Source organism: Chionomys nivalis, chromosome 10, assembly GCF_950005125.1.
Source record: "Chionomys nivalis chromosome 10, mChiNiv1.1, whole genome shotgun sequence".
Taxonomy (NCBI): Eukaryota; Metazoa; Chordata; class Mammalia; order Rodentia; family Cricetidae; genus Chionomys; species Chionomys nivalis.
In genome coordinates this window covers 9,463,016-9,486,944 of record NC_080095.1, presented here as the reverse complement: position 1 = coordinate 9,486,944, position 23,929 = coordinate 9,463,016, and the positions used below count along the sequence as shown (strand labels likewise).

General features: G+C 36.1%; 3 gene segments (V, D, J or C); all 3 read right to left on the bottom strand.

The window, feature by feature from the left end:
* Positions 1–8,088: 8,088 nt before the first annotated feature.
* LOC130882783 (immunoglobulin heavy variable 3-74-like) lies at positions 8,089–8,624 on the bottom strand. The segment is given in 2 exon segments: positions 8,089–8,420; positions 8,527–8,624. Coding segments are annotated over 2 exon segments (378 nt in total).
* A 3,358-nt stretch (positions 8,625–11,982) lies between these two features.
* LOC130882782 (immunoglobulin heavy variable 3-74-like) lies at positions 11,983–12,466 on the bottom strand. The segment is given in 2 exon segments: positions 11,983–12,314; positions 12,421–12,466. Coding segments are annotated over 2 exon segments (378 nt in total).
* A 4,260-nt stretch (positions 12,467–16,726) lies between these two features.
* LOC130882780 (Ig heavy chain V region 3-6-like) lies at positions 16,727–17,259 on the bottom strand. The segment is given in 2 exon segments: positions 16,727–17,058; positions 17,181–17,259. Coding segments are annotated over 2 exon segments (375 nt in total).
* Between the last annotated feature and the right edge of the window lie 6,670 nt (positions 17,260–23,929).

The following is a 23,929-nucleotide window of genomic DNA, read 5'->3' as shown; positions in this document are numbered from 1 at the left end:
GACCATACTCAGGAAACCTTAACTTGGTAAGTAAGTACTGGCGGATACACGGATTGTATCAAATGTAGCAATCTCATTGTTGAAAAATTATTTTCCCAAATACTAGCCAAAAAATCTCATTTCCAATTCATTAAACATTGATCATACATTTATCTCTTTTCTTCAATATACCCGGAAGATATCAAAAAGTAATTCCATGGAACCCTGGAATCCAAAGTGTGCTCAATATTCAGGTTCACTGAGGTCATCATAGGTCACTGGCACCAATGTGGGCTGCTCTTTTTCCTGTGATTGGGGAACAGGCTGTAGAATCCTTGGTTTTCACCTTATACTGTGTTGTTCACTGAGCTGTGCTTGTCTTCATCTCATGAATCCTATATTCTATAGCCTCCTTGTTCTCCAAAATTTCTTTTTTTTCAAAATTTCTTTATATAACTCTGAGATCACTAGAATACTATTCAGAGAAGGCTTATGCCTGAACCAGGAGATTGCCTTTTCCTTTTCCAAATTCCTAAAACATGTAATTCTTAACACTGGACCAACACCAAACTTCACTTCTCCATTAATGCTAATCTAAATCAGACATAAAACATTCAAGCTTTCTTATATTCAGCAGCAATAAAGAGTTCCACTTCAGCAATCATGCAGGAAATGTTTACAAAAAGCACTAGCAAAAAGCAGAAAAGTGTGACAAGGAACTCTGTTGTCATATCACCTCGCAGGTGCACCTTGGTCACTCAGACTTTTCAACAAGATGGGGATACAAGAAACACCTCCAGTGGAATCATTATATGGGAAATTGGGTTGTAAAATAATCTTTAGAAGGATCAAAATTTTAAATATGCATTGTGTGAAAAATGTTAATTACTTCTACCTTGTTAAAGCATTGGAATCTGGAGAGAATAGTCAACTTACCTTCCAATCTATTTGTGGTAATAACATTCATTCATGGAAGATCTGTATTTTATTCACCATGAGAGGACATAAATAGAATGATTTTCAGATTATTTAAATTTCCCCGTAGTTTCCAACTAAACCTATCATAATCAAGTCTTAAAATTATAGACATTGTGGAAAAACATGAAAAGTGATTTATATGTTCATTTCATCTGATAACAAGTGACAAATGGTTATCTTAGATGTTCCATTTGTAAATAATGATATGCTTCTTAGACATTAAGCATATGGTAATTGTCATAAAATATAAGAAAGCGAATGTACTCTAGAAGATTTTTTGAACAGGAAGGGAAAGCATATATTTTAAAATGTAAACAGACATGGGCTTGTTTATAAAAAAATCACGATAGAAATTCAAAACTGTCTATAATATCAGTGGCACCTGTTTATTACAAGTAGCTTCAGTAGTTCTTATAGGTCTCTGTTGTTTCTGAGCTCCTGTCTATGAAGGTTTGTGTCTGAGTTCACACTAAAATCTCCTCCCCTGATCCTGGCACAGTAAGAAATGGCTCATGGTTCAGATTTAAGGACACTTAGATGTAGGAGTTATTTGTACTGAGAATGATGCTGGAGTTGAAGTCCCAATTACAAACTGTGTCTCTAAAAGTCCATAGTATGGTACCAGCATATTCTAACAGTTCCTTTATAAAAATTGTATGTGCTTCTGCACAAAATCAATGGGCTGTAAGAAATAATTTATAAACACAGGGAGAGGAAAACAAAATATTTGAAACTTCTAATCCACCTATATTTTGCAATATACACATATCGTTCTATGGGTACATTTACCACTTAGTTGTCAATGTATTGAGAAGATATGCATCTATTATATTAATATTCTTAAGTTACTAACAGTATTTGCTAATCTTTTATTGATGATCAATAGAAATTTTCATAAAAGCAAAACTGACATGTGTTTTCCTTTCCCCAATATCTTACCCCTGTTCTCTGCACTTCTATTTACATGACTCTTCTCTAAGACCAGGGTTTACACATTCCTCATAAATGTGCTGACTTATGAAATGTCTGCTGGAGACCTTCTCCTCAGATTTGCCATTTATGGTGGGTACTGACTCTACTTTTTCACAGAGGTTTCATGATAATGTCATAATATGTTATATACAGTTGGGTGTCTAACATTGAATATTTATTAACATTTGGTTTATGAACAATACTACTATCAGTTTTACCAGTGTGACAATGCTTTAAACAGAGAGTATTCATGGAAAAGCCATAGAGAATGGACATATTCCCTTGTCACTAGAAACAATGGAGAACATAAATATAGAAACCTAATTGGAAATGGCTAAAAATCTCAAAAATCACAACAATGTGAAACAATGGGACGAAACTGCTTATGGGAAGGCTTGGTAGGAGACGATGGAGTTGTTGCAGACTCCAGTTGGAGGTGTGCTCACTCACTGACTTTAATTTTTCAGATTGTGGATGTTAGAAGACAAATTGAAAGTCATGTGTTTTGCTTTACAACCCAAAATAACTTTTAGATAAAAGCATCTTAAAAATGAACTTTTACTGAATATGGATTCTATACAATGACAATCAGAATGGCAGTCATTAAGAAAAGAAATCATTCATTACATATGATGTCTGACTATATTGGTCTGGGTTGCCTGCTCAGGATGATCTTTAAGAGTTCTCTCCTTTTCTCTGCAAATTTCATGTTTTTTTCTTTTTTTTTCAGCTGAGTAATACCCCATTGTATTAATATACCATATTTTCTCTATCCATTCTTTGGTTGAGGGATATCTAGGTTGTTTCTCATTTCTGCCTATCTGGTTAAATGGGAACACAAATGATAAGGTCAGGTTGAAAAAGAGTATGGAGAAAAAGGACTGGAATTGGCGGACAATTAAGAGATGATGTGGAAAGAGTGGAGTGACATCCAGACATTTAGTTTTAAAATATTATTAATTGTTAAATAATAATTTCTTATAAATAAGTTATTATCTTGTTTTAATTTATGAACACAGTGTGGAAACACAAGCAAAACCAATTAACATGTTGTCTTATGTCATTATTTCTAGTTCAAATATGTAATATACATCAATGAAAACTTTTGAAATTTAAATCTCATCTGTATTGTCTGAACTATAAAACGGGGAGTTTCACACATCCAGTATCCTCCACTTTGCACTTCATCCTCTGCTATTTAGAACAATGCTCTCCTTTCCAGGATGTCCACCTTTTTATACTCCATCTAACTAATCTAGATGCCCCTCAATGGAAGAATGGATAAAGAAAGTGTGGAATATGTACGCATCAGAGTATTACTCAGCGGTAAAAAACAATGACATTTTGAATTTTCCATGCAAATGGATGGAAATAGAAAACACTATCCTGAGTGAGGTAACCCAGACCCAAAAAGATGAACATGGGATGTATTCACTCATAAGTGGATTCTAGCCATAAATAAAGGACATGGAGCCCATAATCCGTGATCCTAGAGAAGCTAAATAAGAAGGTCAACCCAAAGAAAAACATATAGTTATCCTCCTCGATATTGGAAGTAGACAAGATTGCCAGGCAAAAATTGGAAACTTGGGATGGGGGTGGGGTGGGGGTAAGGGGAGATGAGGAGAAAAAAGTGAGAAGGTGGAATGGGATGGTTGGGATGGAGGAAGGGAGCAGAGAAGTATATATCTTTTTTTGAAAAAGATTCATTTATTTATTATGTATATAGCATTCTGCTTGCACGTACACCTGCAGGTCAGAGGAAGGCACCAGATCTCATTACAGATGGCTGTGAGCCACCATGTAGGTACTGGGAATTGAACTCAGGACCTCTGGAAGAGCAGCCAGTGTTCTTAACCACTGAGCCATCTCTCCAGCCTGAAGTATATATCTTAATTAAGGGAGCCTTTTTAGGGTTGGCAAGAGACTTGATGCTAGAGGTGTCCCCAGGTGTCCATGGAGATGTTCCCAGCTAGATCCTTGGGCAGATGAGGAGATGGAGCCTGAAATGGCCCTATCCTATAGCTATACTGATGAATATCTTACATATCACCATAGAACCTTCATCTGGCGATGGATGAAGCTAGAGACAGAGACCCACATTGGAGCACTGGACTGAGATCCCAAGGTCCAAATGAGGAGTAGAAGGAGGGAGGACATGAGCAAGGAAGTCCGGACCGCGAGGGGTGCGCCCACCGACTGAGACGGTGGGGCTGATTTAATGGGAACTCACCAAAGCAAGCTGGACTGGGACTGATGGTATATGTGAACAACCCGGACTCTCTGAATGTGTCAGACAAGGAGGGCTGACCAAGTAGCCAAGGACAATGGCACTGGGTTTTGATCCTACTGCATGTACTGGCTTTGTGGGAGCCTAGTTTGTTTGGATGCTCACCTTCCTAGACCTGGATGGAGGGGGGAGGACCTTGGACTTCCCGCAGGGCAGGGAACCCTGACTGCCCTTTGGACTGGAGAGGGGGGGGGGATGGGGGAAGGGGAGGGAAATGGGAGGAGGGGAGGAGGTGAAATTTTTTAAGCAAAAATAAATAAATAAAGACTAAATGTCTGACACAAGTGATAGTGTGGAAAGTCATTGTTGATTTCTACTGTATTTTCTCATTATTATACTTGAATAAGATACATGAGCATAATTCCTGACATGTAATATGAGATTCTCTCTGTATGCTGTGAATATATTTTATTACCATTGGTTAATAAACAAGCTGATTTGGCCCACAGCCAGGCAGAATAAAGAAGCCAGTGGGAAATCCAAGCAGGCTTACTGGAAGAAAAAGACCAGCACTAAGGAGATGCCAATAGCCACCAGAGAAGCAAGAAGTATGGTAACAAGTCATGAACCTCATGGTTAAACATAAACTAATAGAAATGTGCTAATTTAAACATAAAACCTGGGCATAGCTATACCCAAGTCATGGGGCAAACTATTATAATTAATATTAAACCTCTGAATGGTTATTTTAAAAGCAGGTGCAGGACCAGAAGGGATGAGAAACCTCCAGCTACAAATGCCACCCAACCTCGTTAATGGGTCCACATAAGACTTTTTAAAGCTTTCTAAAGATTCTAAGTGAAAAAAAAAATAAAAAAAAATAAAAAAAATAAAAAAAAAAAAAACAACAACAACAACAAAAAAAAAAAACGAGTCACATTCAGCATCCTAATCTCTCAATGCTGGCCATTTCACATAGACACATGTCCAGACAACTGCCTGAGAGATTGAACTGGCATCCTATTGTCATGGGCTGGAACACATGGTAGATTCCTTCAGTCTCTTAGATGTGATACAGTAAAGAGTATCCCACCAGCTGCCTGTGGGCTTGAGAGCATGGTTGTAGGGTGAAAAGCATAGCATAGCTACAAGATGTTTACTACTGCTTCCTAGAGTTGGGGCAGTAAACATGGCTCCAGGAGCTGGTGGTGAACATACCTCCACCATGTTAGAAAGCCAAATGGGTCAGAGTCAACAGCCAGAGTCTCAACTTTTGTCCTAGCCACAGCATCTTAATGTTCTAAAAACTCTTCAGGTAAAATAAGAAAAGATTACAGATATGCAATAAGAGAGATTAATTAAAAAAAGCCTCTAAAATGGTCAGAATGTGTTTGATAAATATGCAGTCTTGGGAGATAGAGGATATAGGATAGATAGAGTCATAGATTAAAAGTATAATTTAGATTGTTTCCAGTTTCTGGCTATAACAAACAATGCTGTAATGAACATAGCTGAGCACATGTCTTTGTATTATGATTGAGCATCATTTGGATATATATCCAAAAGTGGTATTCCTGGGTTTTGAGGAAGGATATTTCCTAATTTTCTGAGAAATAGCCACAGCCACACTGATATCCAAAAGGCTGTACCAGCTTGCATTCCCAACAGCAATGAAGGAGTGTTCCCTTTACCCCATAAACACTCCAGTATAAGTTGTCATCAGTGTTTCTGATCCTGGCCATTCTTACAAGTGTAAGATGGAATCTCAGAATGGAATAATTATACAATGGAGTACTAAACAGTAGAAAAGATAATGACATGTTGAATTTTGTAGGAAAATGGATGAAATGTCTGCTTCTGGCAGCAACAATTAATTCAAGAGCATAATGGGCATCACAAAAGCCCCTTATGGAGTTTGCCTTCAATATGGCAAGGTTAGCCATTTGTGCAAGAATGTTTTGTTGCCTGGACAGCTTTACAGAATTTTGTATAATCTTGAATGCAGGACCCATTAAACGATAACTGGGACTTGCCAAAAAAGGTGAGACAGTACGTCAAAGATCTTGCTTCAAGGAAGAATCTGTCAGACATTCTTTACGAAACAAAAGAAAGAGACAGACAAATGTTACCAAAATAGGAAAGATAGTACTTCAGATTTCCTGCATCACAGAGAAACTTACCAGATAATGTTAGTCTATAAGTTGAAAATGGATGCCCCAACATTACTTATGAACTTTGATTGACTGTCCAGGCAGCCTAATGTCTGTCATTTCTAGCGTTTAGTCATTTATTTACAATAAATTTCCTTTTTAATTACATAATACTCTATCTTTCTGGGATCTTTGATGTAGTTGAAGAGGAGATACGTGTAATTATTTTCTTCCTTATTTAGGAAAAATAATAAATTAGATATAAAACTTTAGACTCATAAAAATAGGATGGATGGTAGAATATTTTATTTAATTTTGTCAAATACAAATACACTAAATCTTGTAGCTGCAATCCTTGCTTAATAATTGTTTTGGTGTATGTAATTTTACAATAATGAAGATAAACCCTTTCTTTTTAATTAGATAGAAAGGAGGAAATTATGTGGAATGTCTTTCTGTATGCTATGAATATGTTTTATATAGAGGCTTGAAAAGAAGGAGACTGTTCTTCTCAGGGACAGCAAGACATGAAAAATAATGTTAAATGAATTTAGGAAGGTTGAGAAAAATGATCCTGAGAACAGTCCTCTTCTTTTCCAACCTCTGTATTTCTCATACATGAGGCACAAACTGTAGTCCCTTCACTGAATATGTAAGTTTGAATAGGAAAGTTTCACATAGACTCATATGTTTAAATGCTGAAGTCTCACTTGGAGAAAATGTTTGTAAAGATTTGGAGATGTTATCTTGTAGTAGGTGTGTCATTTTGGTAAGTTAGATTATACTAAAGACTCATGCTTTTTCAGAGACTTCTGCTTATTGATTCAGATTGAACTTGAGACCCTCAGCTGCTGTTCCAGCCACCAAGCCTTGACTCAGTCATAGTCCACTCTAATATTCTGAAGCTTTAAGTATAATAAATGTGTTCATTTTATGTTGCCTTTATCTTAGTGTATTTTCATAGCAATAGAAAAATAGCCAAGGTAAATATCCTTAGTGTTTTGCACTATGGTGAAGAATTCTGTGAATCTAAGAGAAATGAACTTGTTCTGACAGTGATCAGATTTTACCTCAAAGACCCGATGTGACCTATGGTAGATTCACATAACAATGGCAAATTGTGTGTTTTTGATTTTCTAGGTAGGTAGATCTCACTTTCATAAAGTTTTCTTGACGGGATCTACTTATACAAAATTCTAATATGAACCAAGATGAAAGTCATGGAATAATAAACCGAATGAACTAGAAACACACCTGGGTCTCATTGGAACCTGAGTGCACCATCGTCAAGGAGAAGAGAGGACATCCAAATATGCTAGGATATTTTTATGTAATTATCATGGTGCCACTTTCCTTTTGGTTTTCCCTAAAACATTAATGCTGCTATAATCAAAACACATGACATGACTTCTGCCTAAAATATGAAAATACTCAACAATGTCCATGTATTTTCTTCTCATGAAATTTAAATGACTAATGTAGGGTACTTTGTAGTTGTCGGTTTACACTTTGTTCATGGGAGACTGTGCCTCATATGATAAAACAGCACAAGAAGAACATATAATGTGTTGAGGACATTGGATCCCTTCAGAACTTACATGTGGAGAGAATTCCAGAGAATGTGTAAAAAAAAAAAAAAAAAGAAAATGTAGGTCAAACACCTGAGTAGAGTGTTTAATATAATTATGTCTGTATAAATTCCTGGGATGAACCTGTATTCGCTGTCTTTTGCACCCCCTGGTGGGCCTGAGTGGCCTAACAGTGAGGTTTATGTCTGAGTTAACCCCGAAGTCCCATCACTGTGTATATAACACAGTAATAAGTGGCTGTGTCCTCAGATCTCACACTGTTCATTTGCAGGTACAGAGTGTTCTTGGCATTGTCTCTGGAGATGGTGAATCGATCCTTCACAGATGGTGCATAGTTTGTTGTACTGCTGTCTTTATTAATATTTCCAACCCACTCCAGCCCCTTCTCAGGAACTTGTCGAAACCAGTGCATCCAGTAATCACTGAAAGTGAATCCAGAGGCTACACAGGATAGTCTCAGGGATCCTCCAGGCTTCACGAGGCCTCCCCCAGACTCCACAAGCTTCACCTCAGACTGGACACCTGTAAACACAGAGAATGTTGTTAGTAAATTACCACAGAAGCTCTATCTTTTATATATCTTGTTCATGTTCACTAACACACTTAGTATCTCTTCTTCTTAAATTACCTTTTAAAAAAGCAACAAGGAAAATCCATATCAGCACCAAATCCATTGTGTGTTTTGTTTTCTGTGCTGATCTCTGAAAGAGAAGACCTGGGCATTCAGGACTGATTCCTTTGTCTGAGCTTCAGAGTCAGGGTTTATCTGGTTTTCATGAAAACAGATGGGCCTTATTTGCATACGTTCCGGCTATATAAGTTCTGCTGTTGGAGCTAAGAGATAGTGTGTTCTAATATGTTTGTAAATGTTCTGGGGAAGTCTAGCAGTAAAGACTCTAGGATTCTGATAACAAAAGGGGATATTAGTGTAAAAATTTATAATAAAATATGTAAATTTAATATAAGAATAAATGAAAAATATCATCTATCATGAGCAAGTAGGACTCATTCCAGAGATGAAATAAAGTTTTACATTTGTAAAGTTACCAATGTAATCCATAACACAATCAGACTAAAAGACAAAATCCACATGATCATATCATAGGACTGAAATATGAGTTTAACAAGATCTAGTATCTCTTCATGATAAATGTCGTGAGACTCTAGGAACACAAGGAATATACCTCACCATAATAAATGCAATACACTGGAAGCTCTCAACAAACATCAACTAAAATTAAAAGAATTTATAAGCATTTTCACCAAAATCAGAAACAAGTTTATCCACTCTATATACCAATTCAAAATAGTACGTGAAGTCTTATCTAGAACATTAATATAACTAAGGAGATAAAGTGGACAATATTAGGAAGGGAAGAACTCAAAGTATCTATCCTTGTAGATTATATGATTGAATATACAACTAACCATAAAATGCTGTCTGAAAACTACTACAACTAAGAAATGTGATTATTAAATATCAGGACATGATATAAATGCACAGAGATCAGTGACCTTTCTATATACATATGATAATGAAATTGAGATAGAACTTGACAAGAAAACAGTACATTCACAAGAGCCTCAAAAAATATTTTTTGGTAACTCTGAACAAGTAAAATATTTGTATGATAAAAACTTTAAAATATTGAAGAAAAAATTGAAAAGGCTAATAGAGATGGACAGATCTCCCCCACAAATGAATTAGTAGGATTAATACAGCTAAAATTTTCATTTTATAAATAGCAATCTACAGATTCAATACAAGCTTCAGCAAAATTCCACCACAAATATTCATAATTGAAAGGACAATGTTCAGATTCATCTGAAAACAGCGAGAACAAGAATTCAGGAAGTTAAAATAGTCCTAATTAATACAAGAACTGTTGAAGGTATTACCATCCCTGACATCAAATCATACTATAGAGCTGTAGTAAAAAAAAATAGAATGGTCTTGGCATAAATCTGGTATGTTGATCAATGGACAAATACTGAAGTCACTTATGTACGTTCACACACTTATAGACAATGGACTTTTTTTTTTTTTCAAAAGAAGCCAAAAGTCCAACTAGAAATAAAAGGGAATCATCTTCAACAAATAAAGCTGGCCAAATTGTTTGGATGCATGTAGGAGAATGTAAAAAAAAAATATATTACACCCTTCCCCCAACACACATAGATCAGGCTACAAAATAGAAAATATTTTTTTTACCAACTTAACATCCATTATGATGATAATTTCTTGAATATCTAAAGAACCCACAAAAACAGGGTATCAAGAACACAAGCAAATCAATTAAAAATGAGATAGATTAAAAGTGAGACGTCTCAAAAAGGTTGAGAAGGATGAAAAGAAATATTCAGAATTCACCACCATGAAGGAAAAGCAAGTCAAAAGTGCTCTGAGACTTAAATATACACTATTTCAGAATGTTCTAGGTCAATAAAACAAATGACAGCTCATTATTTAGTCAAGTAAAGTAAGGAGCACTTATAGGTGAGAATAAAAATTTGTACAGCCATTATAGAAATCATAGTTAGAGGTTCCTCAGGAGTGCAAGGAGATCTACGAGATCTACCTCAAGTTTCAGCTTATTCATATATCTAGAAGATTTTGCAAATTAAGATGATGACACTTGCTCAAACATATTTATTTCTGCCTAGATGTCCTTCAGTGGATGGATGGATAAAGAAAATAGGGTTCATTAACACGATGGAATATTATTCAGATGTTTAAATTTCAAAGTCATAAATTTTGAAGACAGAGAACTGTATCTAAGGAAAAAGGCATACTGAGTGAGGTAACCCAGACCCCAAAATACAAACATGGCATACATGCCCTTACATGAGGAAGTTTGCTCTTGAGGCTTAGGTAAGTATGTTTTATTCCACATAACCACACATGTTAGGTTTAAATTATGGGACTAGGCAGTTAGGTTAAATCTATCCAGGAAGCTGAAATGGAATGCAGAGTTATGGACTGGGATGTTGTGCGATGGAATGGGATCAAAGTGTAAGAGAGTTAGAAGAGGGAAGAATAAAGGTTTTATGGAGAGGGAAAAGTAAAACTAAAGGCCAATTGGAGGTTCATATGGAAAACAATGAAATTGAAGCTGGCTAAATTGTATACATATATGAAGGCAATCTAAATAGATTTATATATAACAGGGAAGATGAAGATGTAGATGAACATTTTTCATAATCAAATGAGGCCTCCAAGTCTAGGAATAGGTTTTATCTAATTGGATTATTGGCCAAGCAAATCCCATGCAACTCCCAAACAACCCAGTCTACTGCTAAACATATAACTTGGTGTCCACATAGGTAAGGTAATATTGACAAAGGCAATACTTATACAAATCATTGAAATAAATTTATTGAGAAACAAATATATGGGAACAAAAGTCAGTATTCATAACTGAGATTATTTCTGCAAGCAAGTTTCTGAACAGGAAAGAAATCATTATCAAAGTGAAGAATATACAAAACCTTGGGAAAATGTTCTTAATTAATATTTTATTAAAATATAACTATATCCTTTCCCTTCCAAATAAACTAAAAGCACACCTGGGTCTCATTTGAACCTGAGTGCATCATCCTCAAGGAGAAGAGATGATTGCAAATATTCCAGGATATTTTTATGTAATTAACATGGTGCCATCTTTCTCTTGATTTTCCCTTAAACATTCATGCAGCTATAATCAAAAAGTATAACCTGACCTCTGCCTAGAATATGCAAATACTCAGAAATGTCCATGTACTTTCTTCTCATGAAATTTCAAAGACTAATGTAGGGTACTGTGTGTCCCCGTAGTTGTCAGTATACACTTAGTTCATGGGAGATCATGCCTCATATGATAAAATAGCACAAGAAGAACATATAATTTGTTGAGGACATTGGATCCCTTTAAACATACATGTGGAGAAAATTCCTGACAAAGTGTAAAAGAAATGCAGGTCAAACACCTGAGAAGAGTGCTTAATCTAATCATGTCTGCATAAATTCCTAGGATGAACCTGTATTCTGTGTCTTTTGTACGCCCTGGTGGCCTTGAGTGGCCTAACAGTGAGGTTTAAGTCTGAGTTAACACTGAAGTCGCATCACTGTGTCATTAGCACAGTAATAAGTGGCTGTGTCCTCAGATCTCACACTGCTCATTTGCAGGTACAGAGTGTTTTTGGCATTGTCTCTGGAGATGGTGAATCGATCCTTCACGGATGGTGCATAGTTTGTTGGACTGCTGTCTTTATTAATCTCTCCAACCCCCTCCAGCCCCTTCCCTGGAGCTTGGCGAACCCAGTGTATCCAGTAGTCACTGAAAGTGAATCTAGAGGCAACACAGGATAGTCTCAGGGATCCTCCAGGCTTCACCAGGCCTCCTCCAGACTCCACAAGCTGCCCTGCAGACTGGACACCTGCAAACACAGAGAAGGTTTTTAGTAAATTGCTACAGAAGCTCTGTCTTATATATATCTTGTTCATGTTCACTAACACACTCAGTATCTCTTCTTCATAAATTACCTTTTAAACAAGCAACAAGGAAAACCCAAATCAACACCAAATCCATTGTGTGTTTTATTTTCTGTGCTGATTACTGAATGGGAAGACCAGGGCATCCAGCACTGATTCCTTTGTCTGAGATTCAGGGCCAATGTTTATCTGGTTTTCATGAGAAGATATGGGTGTTATTTGCATGCCTTCCTGCTATATAAGTTCTGTTGTTGGAGCTAAGAGATAGCGTGTCCTAATATGTTTGTAAATGTTGTGGGAAAGGCTAGAAGTAAAGATAATGTTATAAAAATATTTGTATCGTTCTAAGCTATTTTTCACACACATTAAGAATCATCTTTTTAATTTAATAATCACTAACACAATATGCATTTTAGGAATAATTACTGCCCAATTATTCATTTCCTATATTATAGATGGCAGTAGGCATTGCTTTGTTACATGCTCTGCAGATCTTTTCTTATGCTGTGTTGACTTCAACACTGATGCACTAGGCACCACCCAAGTCAGCTACAGCCCTAAGTTGTAAGTGTAGTTGCCTCTGGAGTTTGGAAACTCTATTTTTGTGTTGAGATCATGTGACATGACTGATTTAAATTGTTCAGTAAGGAACCTGCAGAGACTTTGTCCATTTTCATTTGCACCAGGTAGTATGAAAAATTTGTGTTGCTTTTTATTTTATGATTTTTTTCCGAATATTTACCTGTCTGTTCACTAGAAACAGGGAGTGACTGATAAGCTGAACTTCAGTATACAGCTCAGCATTTGAACTCTACATGTCTTACACATATACCTTCACAGGCCTTCCAGGATGACAGTGTCACTCGTAACACCCCTCCCCTTGACATTTCTTATTCAGACTGTTTCATGCCCTTTTCCAGATTGTTACCTCTGCATATACTATGTGAAGTAAAAATCATCTGTGGTTTTGAGAAAGTTCATTGAGCCCTTTCTGACCCCATGAGGCAACAGTAGAGAACACTGGAGACTTTGGTTGAACTCAGATCACTGTTCAACAGAGAAAATGGGACATCTGTGATTTTAGCTGATTACTCTCAGACACTTTTACAATAAGATTCTCAGGGTGTGAATTGCAGCCTATTGAGGAGAAGGACACTTTTTATTAACTAATTAACCTGGTAAGTTCCTCATGTTCATTTACTTATCCAGAAACAATAGGAACCAACAGTGCCTTAAATAAGCATAGTTTTCCAATGACTTGACTAGACATTTGTTTTCTTGAATTTGTTTCTCAAGACTTTTACTTCTTACAAGTATATAAGTCAGCATTTCTCATCATTACCTATTGTGCTAATGCATAGATGTATACATCACCAAATCTCTGAGTTGCCATCACAATGCTTCACTCTCATCTTAGTGCTGAATATCTCCAAGTAGGAATATGGTCTCTTCCAGCATGTTCTCTACCACCATGTAAGTGAAGGGTGCATTCCTGTTCTATCACTTCTTTATTCTAAGATACCAAGACACACTGAATATTTTATAACCTGGGTCTTCATTGACTACTGAATTAAATTAACATTTATAATGATGGTGACTTAGCCATCAATTTGAAACACCTAGATGTAAATAATTTACATTGAAGAATTCCTTCTATTTGACTGGCCTACAGCCTTTCTTGTATGCAGTTACTTAAATGGTAATTAATGTAAATGGATCTACTCCATCATGCTAGATGCTATTCCTGGGTATTTAGGAAGGGCCTATATAATAAAGCAGTCTAATTAAGGAAATAAGCAGTATTCACTTTTTTGTCTTCACCTCAGTCATCATCTTTATAATCCTGTATTGGTTTTGTTCAATGTTGGATTATGATCTGTAAGATGACCTTTTCTTCTCCTAGTTGCTTTGATCATGGTGGTTATCACAACAAAAGGACCAAACTTGGAAAGTAACCAAATATAATGTTTTCCAAATAATGTTTTCTACAAGCTTTCTATGTAGACTATACAAAAGAAAAGATGATTCTGACACTGAAAAATGCCTCATCTTCTGACTAATGTTTTGATAAATTAACAGCACAATCGAGAGTAACCTAAGAGGAAAGAATTTCAATTGACAAACTTCTATAAATATCTTACTATAGGCAAGATTATGATTCAATTTATTACTTAATGATTGAGCTGATAAAACCTATCCAGTTGTGCATAGAACTTCCTACCATATATTGTTCAGGGGTTTCTAAGTAATCAGGCTGAACAAGCTATGGGAAACAAGACAGTAGGCAACACTCCGGTATTGCTTCTGCTTTAGTTCTGACCTTGTTTTTCTGCTTTGATTTCATTCAGGGGTGGACTAAAATGTGAAAGCTAGAATTTGAAATAAATATTTTTCTTCCCAAGTTGGTATTACTCATCATATTTTCCCATTGCAATAAAAATGTAAATTTACCCCTCCCTTTGAGTATCTTCAACTGATAGTCAGGTTTGAATTGTACTGGGTGAGTCCCAATGTCTCTGCAGTTCATTCTAAAAATCAGAGATATTCTTGTATGGAAGTTTGTTGTATTTAATGACAATAGTCCAATCACTGGAAAAAGTGATTTTTCCCCAGTATTAGATACAAGCCCCGGTGAGACCATAAGCATTTGACAGAAACCTTTTCATGAACAGTTACTTCCTTGGTCCAACCTGAAGAACAATGCAGACATTCATCAGGCCATGACAGTAGAAAACATAGGGGATCATCAACACTGACACCTGCCATATGAGGTAAAACAGCCCAACTTCCTGAGGAATATGCAAGCTACACAGCTCAGTCAGTGACTTTTGTGATCATTTGAAAAATAACCACAATGGAGGACAGATATTGGGATAGTTATGATTGGTTCTACTTTAATGTCCAACATTCCTTAAAATTAAACACACACACACACACCGATAAAAAGAAATAGAGCTATATCTGGGATATAGAAATGGGTGTGACTTATTCTGTTCCTGTGTTTCACTCATAATTTTTTCAACTGTTCATCAGTCTTTCCTTTCATTTGATTTCTTATAAAAATGATAGAAAAAAACAGATGAATCAGGAAAGGAGCATTAACTCAAGACAGGATTTATCAGTCTTCCAGTCACTGAAAATCTTGTAGCAGCTGTGAATAGGGCCTTGGTGACCCTATTATACTAATGGATCATTAATCTCTTCTGAATCTTGCTGAATACCCACACCCAGAATTGCACCACAAAGTGTGTGGAGTGTAACAAAAGCTATGCATGTCACCCAGCCAGTGTTTCCAAATTTCACAGATGGACTGAAACAGACCCAGGGACTTTCCTCTAAATATAGGAGGTGTACATTTAAGTATGGGATCTAGGCTTGCAATACAGTGCAGGCAATGTTTGTATAGGAGGTCATCCAAGGGTCTATTTATGGATGTAACTTCATCTCTGAATTCTCCTGTGCCACATCTGTGAGGTGTAATCCAAATTTAGACCTAGTGATCTTTGTTATTCTTGAGGTCTACAATATTGAAAATTGTAAATAATTGTCAAGAAACTTTATCAACCTTCTCTTCAGGTCATCTGACTATTATGTAAACCATAAGAGGGCAAATGTTATTCCTGGACAAAGATGAACTTAGTGTAGCCTGAAGGGGACTTTCAGCAACTTCAACAAATCAGAAATCATCCACACAGTGGCTGAACCCTACAATAGGCATTTCCATCACCTCCTACACTGGCGGGATCTGTCTCTGCCCCATATCTATGCTGGGATGTATGTCTGCTATAATAAGGAGACTTAAAAATAAGACTCTAGGACTCTGATAACAAAGGGCATCTCTAGTGTGTAAAGTTGTAATAAAATGCATAAATTCAATAAAAGAATAAAGGAAAAATATCATCTACCATGAGCAAGTAGACCTCATTCTAGAGATGAAGTGAACTTTCTACATATGTAAAGATACAAATGTAATCCACAACACAGTCAGACTAAACGATAAAATCCACATGATCATATCACTAGAGTGATAAGTGAGTTTACCAAAATCTAATACCTCTTCATGATAAATGCCCTGAGACTCTATGAGCACAAGGAATGTCCTTCACCATAAGAAGTGCAATATACTGGAAGTTCTCAACAAATATCAACTGAAATGTAAAGAATTTCTAAGCATTTCCACAAAAATCAGGAACAAGTCAACATCTATTTTCTCTGTTCTTAGGCAGTTAGAAGAAAAGCCAGAGAAAAACCAAGTGTTTTTATTTCTCTGCCTGCAGTTTTAAAGTTCCTGAGATCAGTTAGGACTGAGCTCCCCCTGCTGGTCCAGAGGTCCTCTACAGGGAGGTTTGTGTCTGGGCTAATGCTGAAGTTCCCACACTGTGTCTTTTGCACAGTAATATGTGGCTGTGTCCTCAGTGGTCAGAGAGTTCAGCTGCAAGAAGAACTGGTTCTTGGATGTGTCTCTTGTGATGGAGACACGGCTCTTAAATGATGGGTTGTAATTAGTACCACCACTATAACTTATGTACCCTATCCACTCCAATTTCTTCTCTGGGGACTGTCTGACCCAGCTCCATGCGTAACCACTGGTAATGGAGTAACCGGTGACAGAGCAGGTGAGGGACAGTGATTGTGACGGCTTCACCAGGCCAGGTCCTGACTCTTGAAGCTGAATCTGGGACAGAATTCCTTTAGACAAAAAAAAAAAAAAAAAAAAAAAAAAAAAAAAAAAAAAAAAAAAAAAAAGAATTCTGTCAGTCACATGTTGTCAGAACCCCACATAAACACATGTATGAAGTGGGAACACTTACCGGGAAGGGCCGTCACCAGGTAAAGAAGATCAAACAGTTTCATCTTCTAGGATACACCTCCTTTTCTTTAGAGGTCAGCCTCCTTGAGAGCGATGTGAGCTCCCACAGTACAGGAGGGGATTTAACACAGAGCTAGAAGATACATTTGCATGAGGGAAGTCAGGCTAGACTTTATAAACTGGAGATGGAGACCACCCTACTGGGTTATTACAATATGGTCAACAGTGTCTCTGACTTCCTACAGATAGAGTCTAGAATAAGAGAGCATGGGTACTCCACTCATCACAGTAAACATATCTTGGCATGAACCCGCATCCACTTCCTAGCCTACCTTCTTCATCAAATTCTTCTTTTCCTGTATTTTTAGGTCACAACTCAGTGCCAACATTCTGTTCACGTTACATTTCCTGAGTTCTTGATTTTTGATTAGTATGACCACACTGCTACTAATGTCATTCCCTTTTCTCACCCATGAGATGGAATTGTGGATGTGCAACAATTGTTTTACAGTTTAAATATGCATTATTCTCACTGGTTATTAAAAATCTGACTGGTCTACACGTGGGTAGGAAAGTTGGTGCCAGCGAGTAAGCCTAGGAGAATTCTTAGAAGATGAAAGGCAGAGTTGCAAAAAGTCACCAGGAGATGCAGAGGGAGAAGTACAGGATGGAGGAAAGGTAAAGACAAGAGCTATGTGGAAACATATAGAATCAGAGAAATGTGTTAATATAAATAAAAGTGAGTAACAATCCAATGATATTGGATGAACATTTAAAATTTTTATTAATTCTCAGTTTATGTTATTTGTTTACAGGCAGACTGGGGAAAGAATAGTCTCCTACAGGTTTCCATCTTTCCTACGAAATTTGACAATTGACATATTGCTGTTGTATAGGGACCACACCTAATTCTTAATCCATCCAGTTTGTGGAATGTAGAGCAATCTCATTCTGAGAGAAGCAGCTGAGAACTCTTCACACCAAGGATTTGATGAAGGCATCTTGTATAGTATTGGATGTCCCAAGGTCTCTCACTCTCAGAATATTGTCAGGCTTTTGATCTCTGTATTTGTTCCCATCCTATGCCATAGGAAGCTTCTCTGCTCATGGCTGAGCAAGTCACTGATATTTGCTTGTAGCAGAATGTTATAAAGAGTCATTTTAATGTAATGTTAATTTTTAAAAGAATGATATTTATTTTACTGTAGTTTCCTAGATTATCTCTTCTCAGATTATTGGTCACTCAAGTAGTGTAGTGTATGGGTTTTATTTCTTGGAAAAGCCTTAATGCAAAGGACATATTGTTGGTTACTCAAAAAAGTTTTGTTCCACCATTGACCTAGCATATAATGTAGGCAGAAAACCATTATAATCAAAGGGGCTGTAACATATCTTTTTGCTTACATTTCATCTTTAATAACTTCTACTGTAATAGGTTTCTAAACTATCCCCATATTGGATCTTACTTTTAACTCTTTTTCCACTTATTTCCTTCTTCTCTTTCATTTTCTTCCCCCTTTGATCCTCTCTCCCAACCTTCCCCCAATGCATCCAGTAGTATCTATACTATTTACATTTCCTACAGGAGATATATCCTCTCGACTCCAATCCCTTAAGGCTTAAAGCTATTTCCTATGAATTAGACTTTCAATTCTGGCCCTGGATAATTCGTTCTTCACTGGAGGATTAAGAATGAGACCAGGAAGTTGATGGAGTATGTATCACATAAATGGACATAGCATTTCTTTTTAAATATGAGGTATTGTAGTTGATTTTTGTAACTATTTGGATTTCTGCCACCCAGATCCCAAATAAATACAGAGACTTATTCTTATTTGTAAATGTTGGCCTTATTTTTGCTTCTTTCACTTCATATTTTCTAGCATAAATTATTCTGATTCACTTTACATTTTTCCTCTAGGCTTTTTACCTTTTTTATTCTATATCTTTTTCTTTTCTTCCTACTCCAAGACTGACTGTGTGGCTGTGTTGTTGGTCCATTTGTATCCTTCCCTCTTCCTTTTCTCACTCTTCACCCTTTTTCTTAACTTTCTCTGTCTGCTTATTCTCTTTTTAACAGCCATATTGACTTCTCTTTAATAACTAGAAATTGACCATTTAGATCTTTAGAAGATCAATCGGGAGATTTAGTTAGGGAATGTACCTCAGCTTTACAAATTTAAACAAATGCAACATAAAAAGTGCAGCACATATTTGCAAAATTGAAGAAATAATCCAAAGCATAAATGAATGCAACTCATCTCAAACTAACTGTCCACAAGAAGGGGTCATCAAGTATATCTGCAATATGAAACACTAAAACAAGTGTTTTGTATGAAATATAATTGACTATACTATATGCTTGTAGAATCTTCCATTACAGATCTAACAAGATTAAGGAAAAGGAACATGAACCTGAGTGCCTGTACAGATAGAAAAAAAATGGGTTCAAACACATCTTTATTGTCCATTCCTTCATTGCTGGGCCTCTAGAATGACTCCAGCTCTTATTTGCTATGAAGAGGGTGACATTTCACAGAAATGATCTGGTATCTTGGCAGTAAAGAATCCTTAGGTGTCTGCCCAGAAGTGATATAGTTAGTTCACATGACAAATGTATTTTCAGGTTTTGGGGGAATTTCCAGATGAAATTTTATAGAGACCGCAACAATTAACTCTCTCTCCGTCTAAATATGATTTTTCTTTCTACAACTGATCATCAAGATTTGGTGTAATTTGTTTCTCTATTAAATATCATTCCTACTGGAATAAAATAAAATCTCACAGCATTTTCCAATTTGCAGTTCTCTAATAGAACACTATGATGAAAGCTTTAAAAAGTATTTATTATTCATTTGTTTAAATTTTATATTACCCAAATATTTAAACACATTTCATGTTTTTCCATCAAATGATAAGCCTATGAAGTTTCTCCCAGCACCACTGCTGTCAGTCTATAGAATGAACTGATTCTTGGTTTGTAAAAGACTTAAAAAAGAACTCTATAAGTCGTTCCAACAAATCAGGGAAGAACCACCTTTACATTTTTATATTGAGTTTCAACATATACCATGCTTGGGATGCTCTGTCTATATTTAGAGTGCATGATCAATTAACAAAACTGCTCAGGATTATCTGTTGGAGCATTGTGTACTGCTGTGTGATCCCTATGAGGGTCATAACAGCAAGGAAGAAGAGTTAGGAAGATTATAGTGACTGAGGTTAGTGTTAGAACCTGCCTGATAATAGTTTTCTCCTTTAATATGAAAGATAAGTAAAATTCTGACAGGCTGTGAAACTTGGAACAGCATTAGATTCGGGTCAGCTCCTCTGATTTCTGTCAATGGGATGCCTCTGCCATTGCCTTAACATTACATGGATAGGCTCTGGGTAATGTAAAAATTCTGCTATGATTAATTTTTTTTAACTCTACGGACTGCACTTCCATCGCATACCATGATGCTTATGAGCTGCTCTTTCCAACAAGACAAATGACTGTATGGTAAAATAGGCAAAGATAATGGGGGTTCTCTGCAGGAGGTAGACAGCAACACTCACAGGAAATTTCCTATCTTCACACTGCTCTAGCTCCTAAAGCATAATAATTTCTATTCTTGTCCATATAAAGCTATGTGTAGTCATGGAAATATGAGTCTCTTTACTGATGTGTCATTAAAGTTCCATGATCAGTATTATCAAAGGAATTCTGCATGGACCTTTCATAGGTGTATGTCTGAGGCTTTAGAGAAATTGTAGATAATCAAAGGCCCGAACAAATCTTCTAGAATAGTAACAGTCTTATTTATCTATGTTTGAAGGAACTTCTTTGTGTATAGAGATTTCCCTAATTTCAGCAGCAAAAAAATGGCATTTTTGTTATTAGTTTTGACACACTTATAGACATTCACCTGAAATTTCTAGCAACTGCTGAGATCCATATTCTCTGTGGTGAAAGTGATATTCTAAAGCAATGAATATTTGAGTCTTCAAAGTATTTTTATTAAACATTCAAAGAAACTGTGGATATTCCTTATCTGAAAGCAAAGATTTCAGTATGTCCTCATGAAAGAAAATTGTGTCCTGAGCTACAAAGACTCTGTATCACACATAAATGTTGAAAAGAAATATGGCAAGACTTACTCCTTCAAGTCTGTACCCCTTGGATAGCATAAAATATCACTTATTGTACTCTGAACATAGCTCAGTTGGTAGACTGTTTCTTTGCGTTCCTGAAGAACTGTGTTCTTTCCCACGATGGCAAAACAAGTGAGATATTGGGACAGGAGAAACATAGGTTTGAATAGTGATTTGTCTAAATGAAACTGGGTAAAAAAACAGTAGAGAATAAGGAAGAATTTTTTTTTTAGAAAAGAAAATTTACTTAACACAAATTTATGGTTTATGTAGAAATACAAGTTTTTGGTCTTACACTATTAAGCTTTAAAATTGCAAACCCTTTTCTTGTGTTTTCATACATTATTAAATAATGTCTTGTAATATCAGAAAAGGTATACGATTTGAAACAGGTTGTATAATGTTTAGTGAATAATAAATGTTTGCATTGAATTGAAGTAACAAACTGAGGCTAGGGCCATAGATCACAGATACATTATTTCTGCCCTAAAGTCCTAAGATTGATTGTCAAAAATAGAAGAGCTACTATATAAAAATAAACAGTATTAGACATTAGTATTTGATCAGTGATTAAAATAATACATTATATATACCCATGTTAATTATTTAGGTGTTCCAGGAATGACCTTTCCCACCTACTATATATAACTGCTGCTCCCCATCACAAAGATTCTCCCAGCTCTTTTGTGACATTCCTAAAAATCCAAGTGGGCCTATGCCTTTATGCCATATCCTTCTGCTCTTGGGTTCCTCAATAACTTGCCATTTTTCTCCCCAACAGCATGTTACGCTATCTGTCACAGGAATGATTTACCTGGACCTTTAAGAGACTTGCCTGAACTGCAGCACCAGGGAGTTCAGATACTTCTTATGCCAAAATACACTTTCTTCCTGTTACCTTCCTCTCCACACCACCATGTCGTTTTGTTCTTCCAACAGACTAAGCAGTTATCACCAAGGTCTTTCTTCTCTGAACTGCTTGGTAGAATGAAGCACAATTAATAAAATGAAAAAATAAATTAATAAATAAAGCATGGTTAATAAAATTTCAGAAAGATAAATTGGAGATCAACCTGAAGTTCTGAAAAGCAAAACAATGAGCCACTCACTATTACATTGACCTTAGTAGAAAATGGTGATCCTGCCTTAATGACTCTAAGAATAGAATATGTATCAAAATTTGTTTCCTTGCATTCTATAAGTCTCTCTAGAGAAGCATTCACCACCTGATTAAAGCATGTACTACCTGGTTTCTATGACAACTAGTGTGGCTACTGGGATAAAAGGTACATGTCATTGTGGTTACTGGGATTTATAGTTGTATAATGATTATCTTGTTTGTAAGGCTTACCAGTGGGGCTCTCTTACTTTCAGATTTTAAGCCAGGCATTATTTATTGAAATTCGACTACATTAAATATTGTTCTTGCTTAGCAAATATGTTTCCTCCTCAAGTTCATTCTTCCAAGTGTGGTCAGACTGGCTAGTTTTTTTTTCAAAATTTTTCCTCCCCTCGTCTTCTTTATCAGATAGTATTATTTCTTTTTCTCCTAGGTTCCAGAGCTATCTATTATCTGGTTCTTTGCCAGCTGGACAGTGTCAGTAATATGTATAATCTCAGAGAGTAGTTCTGAAACGCAATCGAAGATTGATTGGTTACGCCAGCAAAAGTTATTCTGCTTACAAGGTACCAAAGTAAAAGGATAAATAGAAACCCAGCCACAAACTATTTTGACATCTAATAATTTTTGCCTGAAAGTTACAAATATATTTTTAACTGTGTTCTGAGAACATATACTGTCAGATAAAAGTTCTAACATTCACATTAATAAAGTTATTGATTTTATTTGTAGATGAAAACTATTGCAGGGGTTCATATTAGGTAAACATGCAGAGAAAAAATGATGTTGTGATGACCATTTAGAGTTGATATATCTTCAATAAAAATCATATACTAAAGTCTCTGTAAAAGTCCTGAAGAAGACACAGAACTATTGTAAAATTTAAAGAACCAGGATGTAATTATGAGAAAGTACTTTCCAGATGGAGCAGGAATGCTGCACCCATGAAATCTTTACAATATTGAAGCCTAAACTAGATACCAATCCATAGGAGGAAACCTCTCTGTTCCTCAACCCTAAATGAAGAGCTACAGTTAATCAATATCTTTTTCTTGTGCAGGAGAAATTTCCTCCCTATCATGAGATCTACTGGAAAATGCCTGGAAGGATAATGATGGACTGTGAGAATGAATTTCAGGAGTAAAATAAATGCAGTGGCAGGAAAACAGACACTCTCATCTACATTCAACCTGGGGATGATCATGTATGTGAGAGGAACCATCTGAGGTGGGAAAGAAATTGGTTATTCTAGTTTCAGGTTCTTGTTTACACAACAATGTAAACTATTGTGTAAACTGGCTTTTATTTGTGACAATAAATAGATAAAAATTGCATAAACATATAAATACATAAAATAAAACTGTTTATACCAGAGAATCCCAGTGTCCACTATGTTGCTTACATTTTTCTTTTTATTTATATTGTCTTAATCAAATTATCCAGATTGTAGGCATGTTAACAATGGAAGTGTTATTTCTGCTCTGGAAATTCAGCCA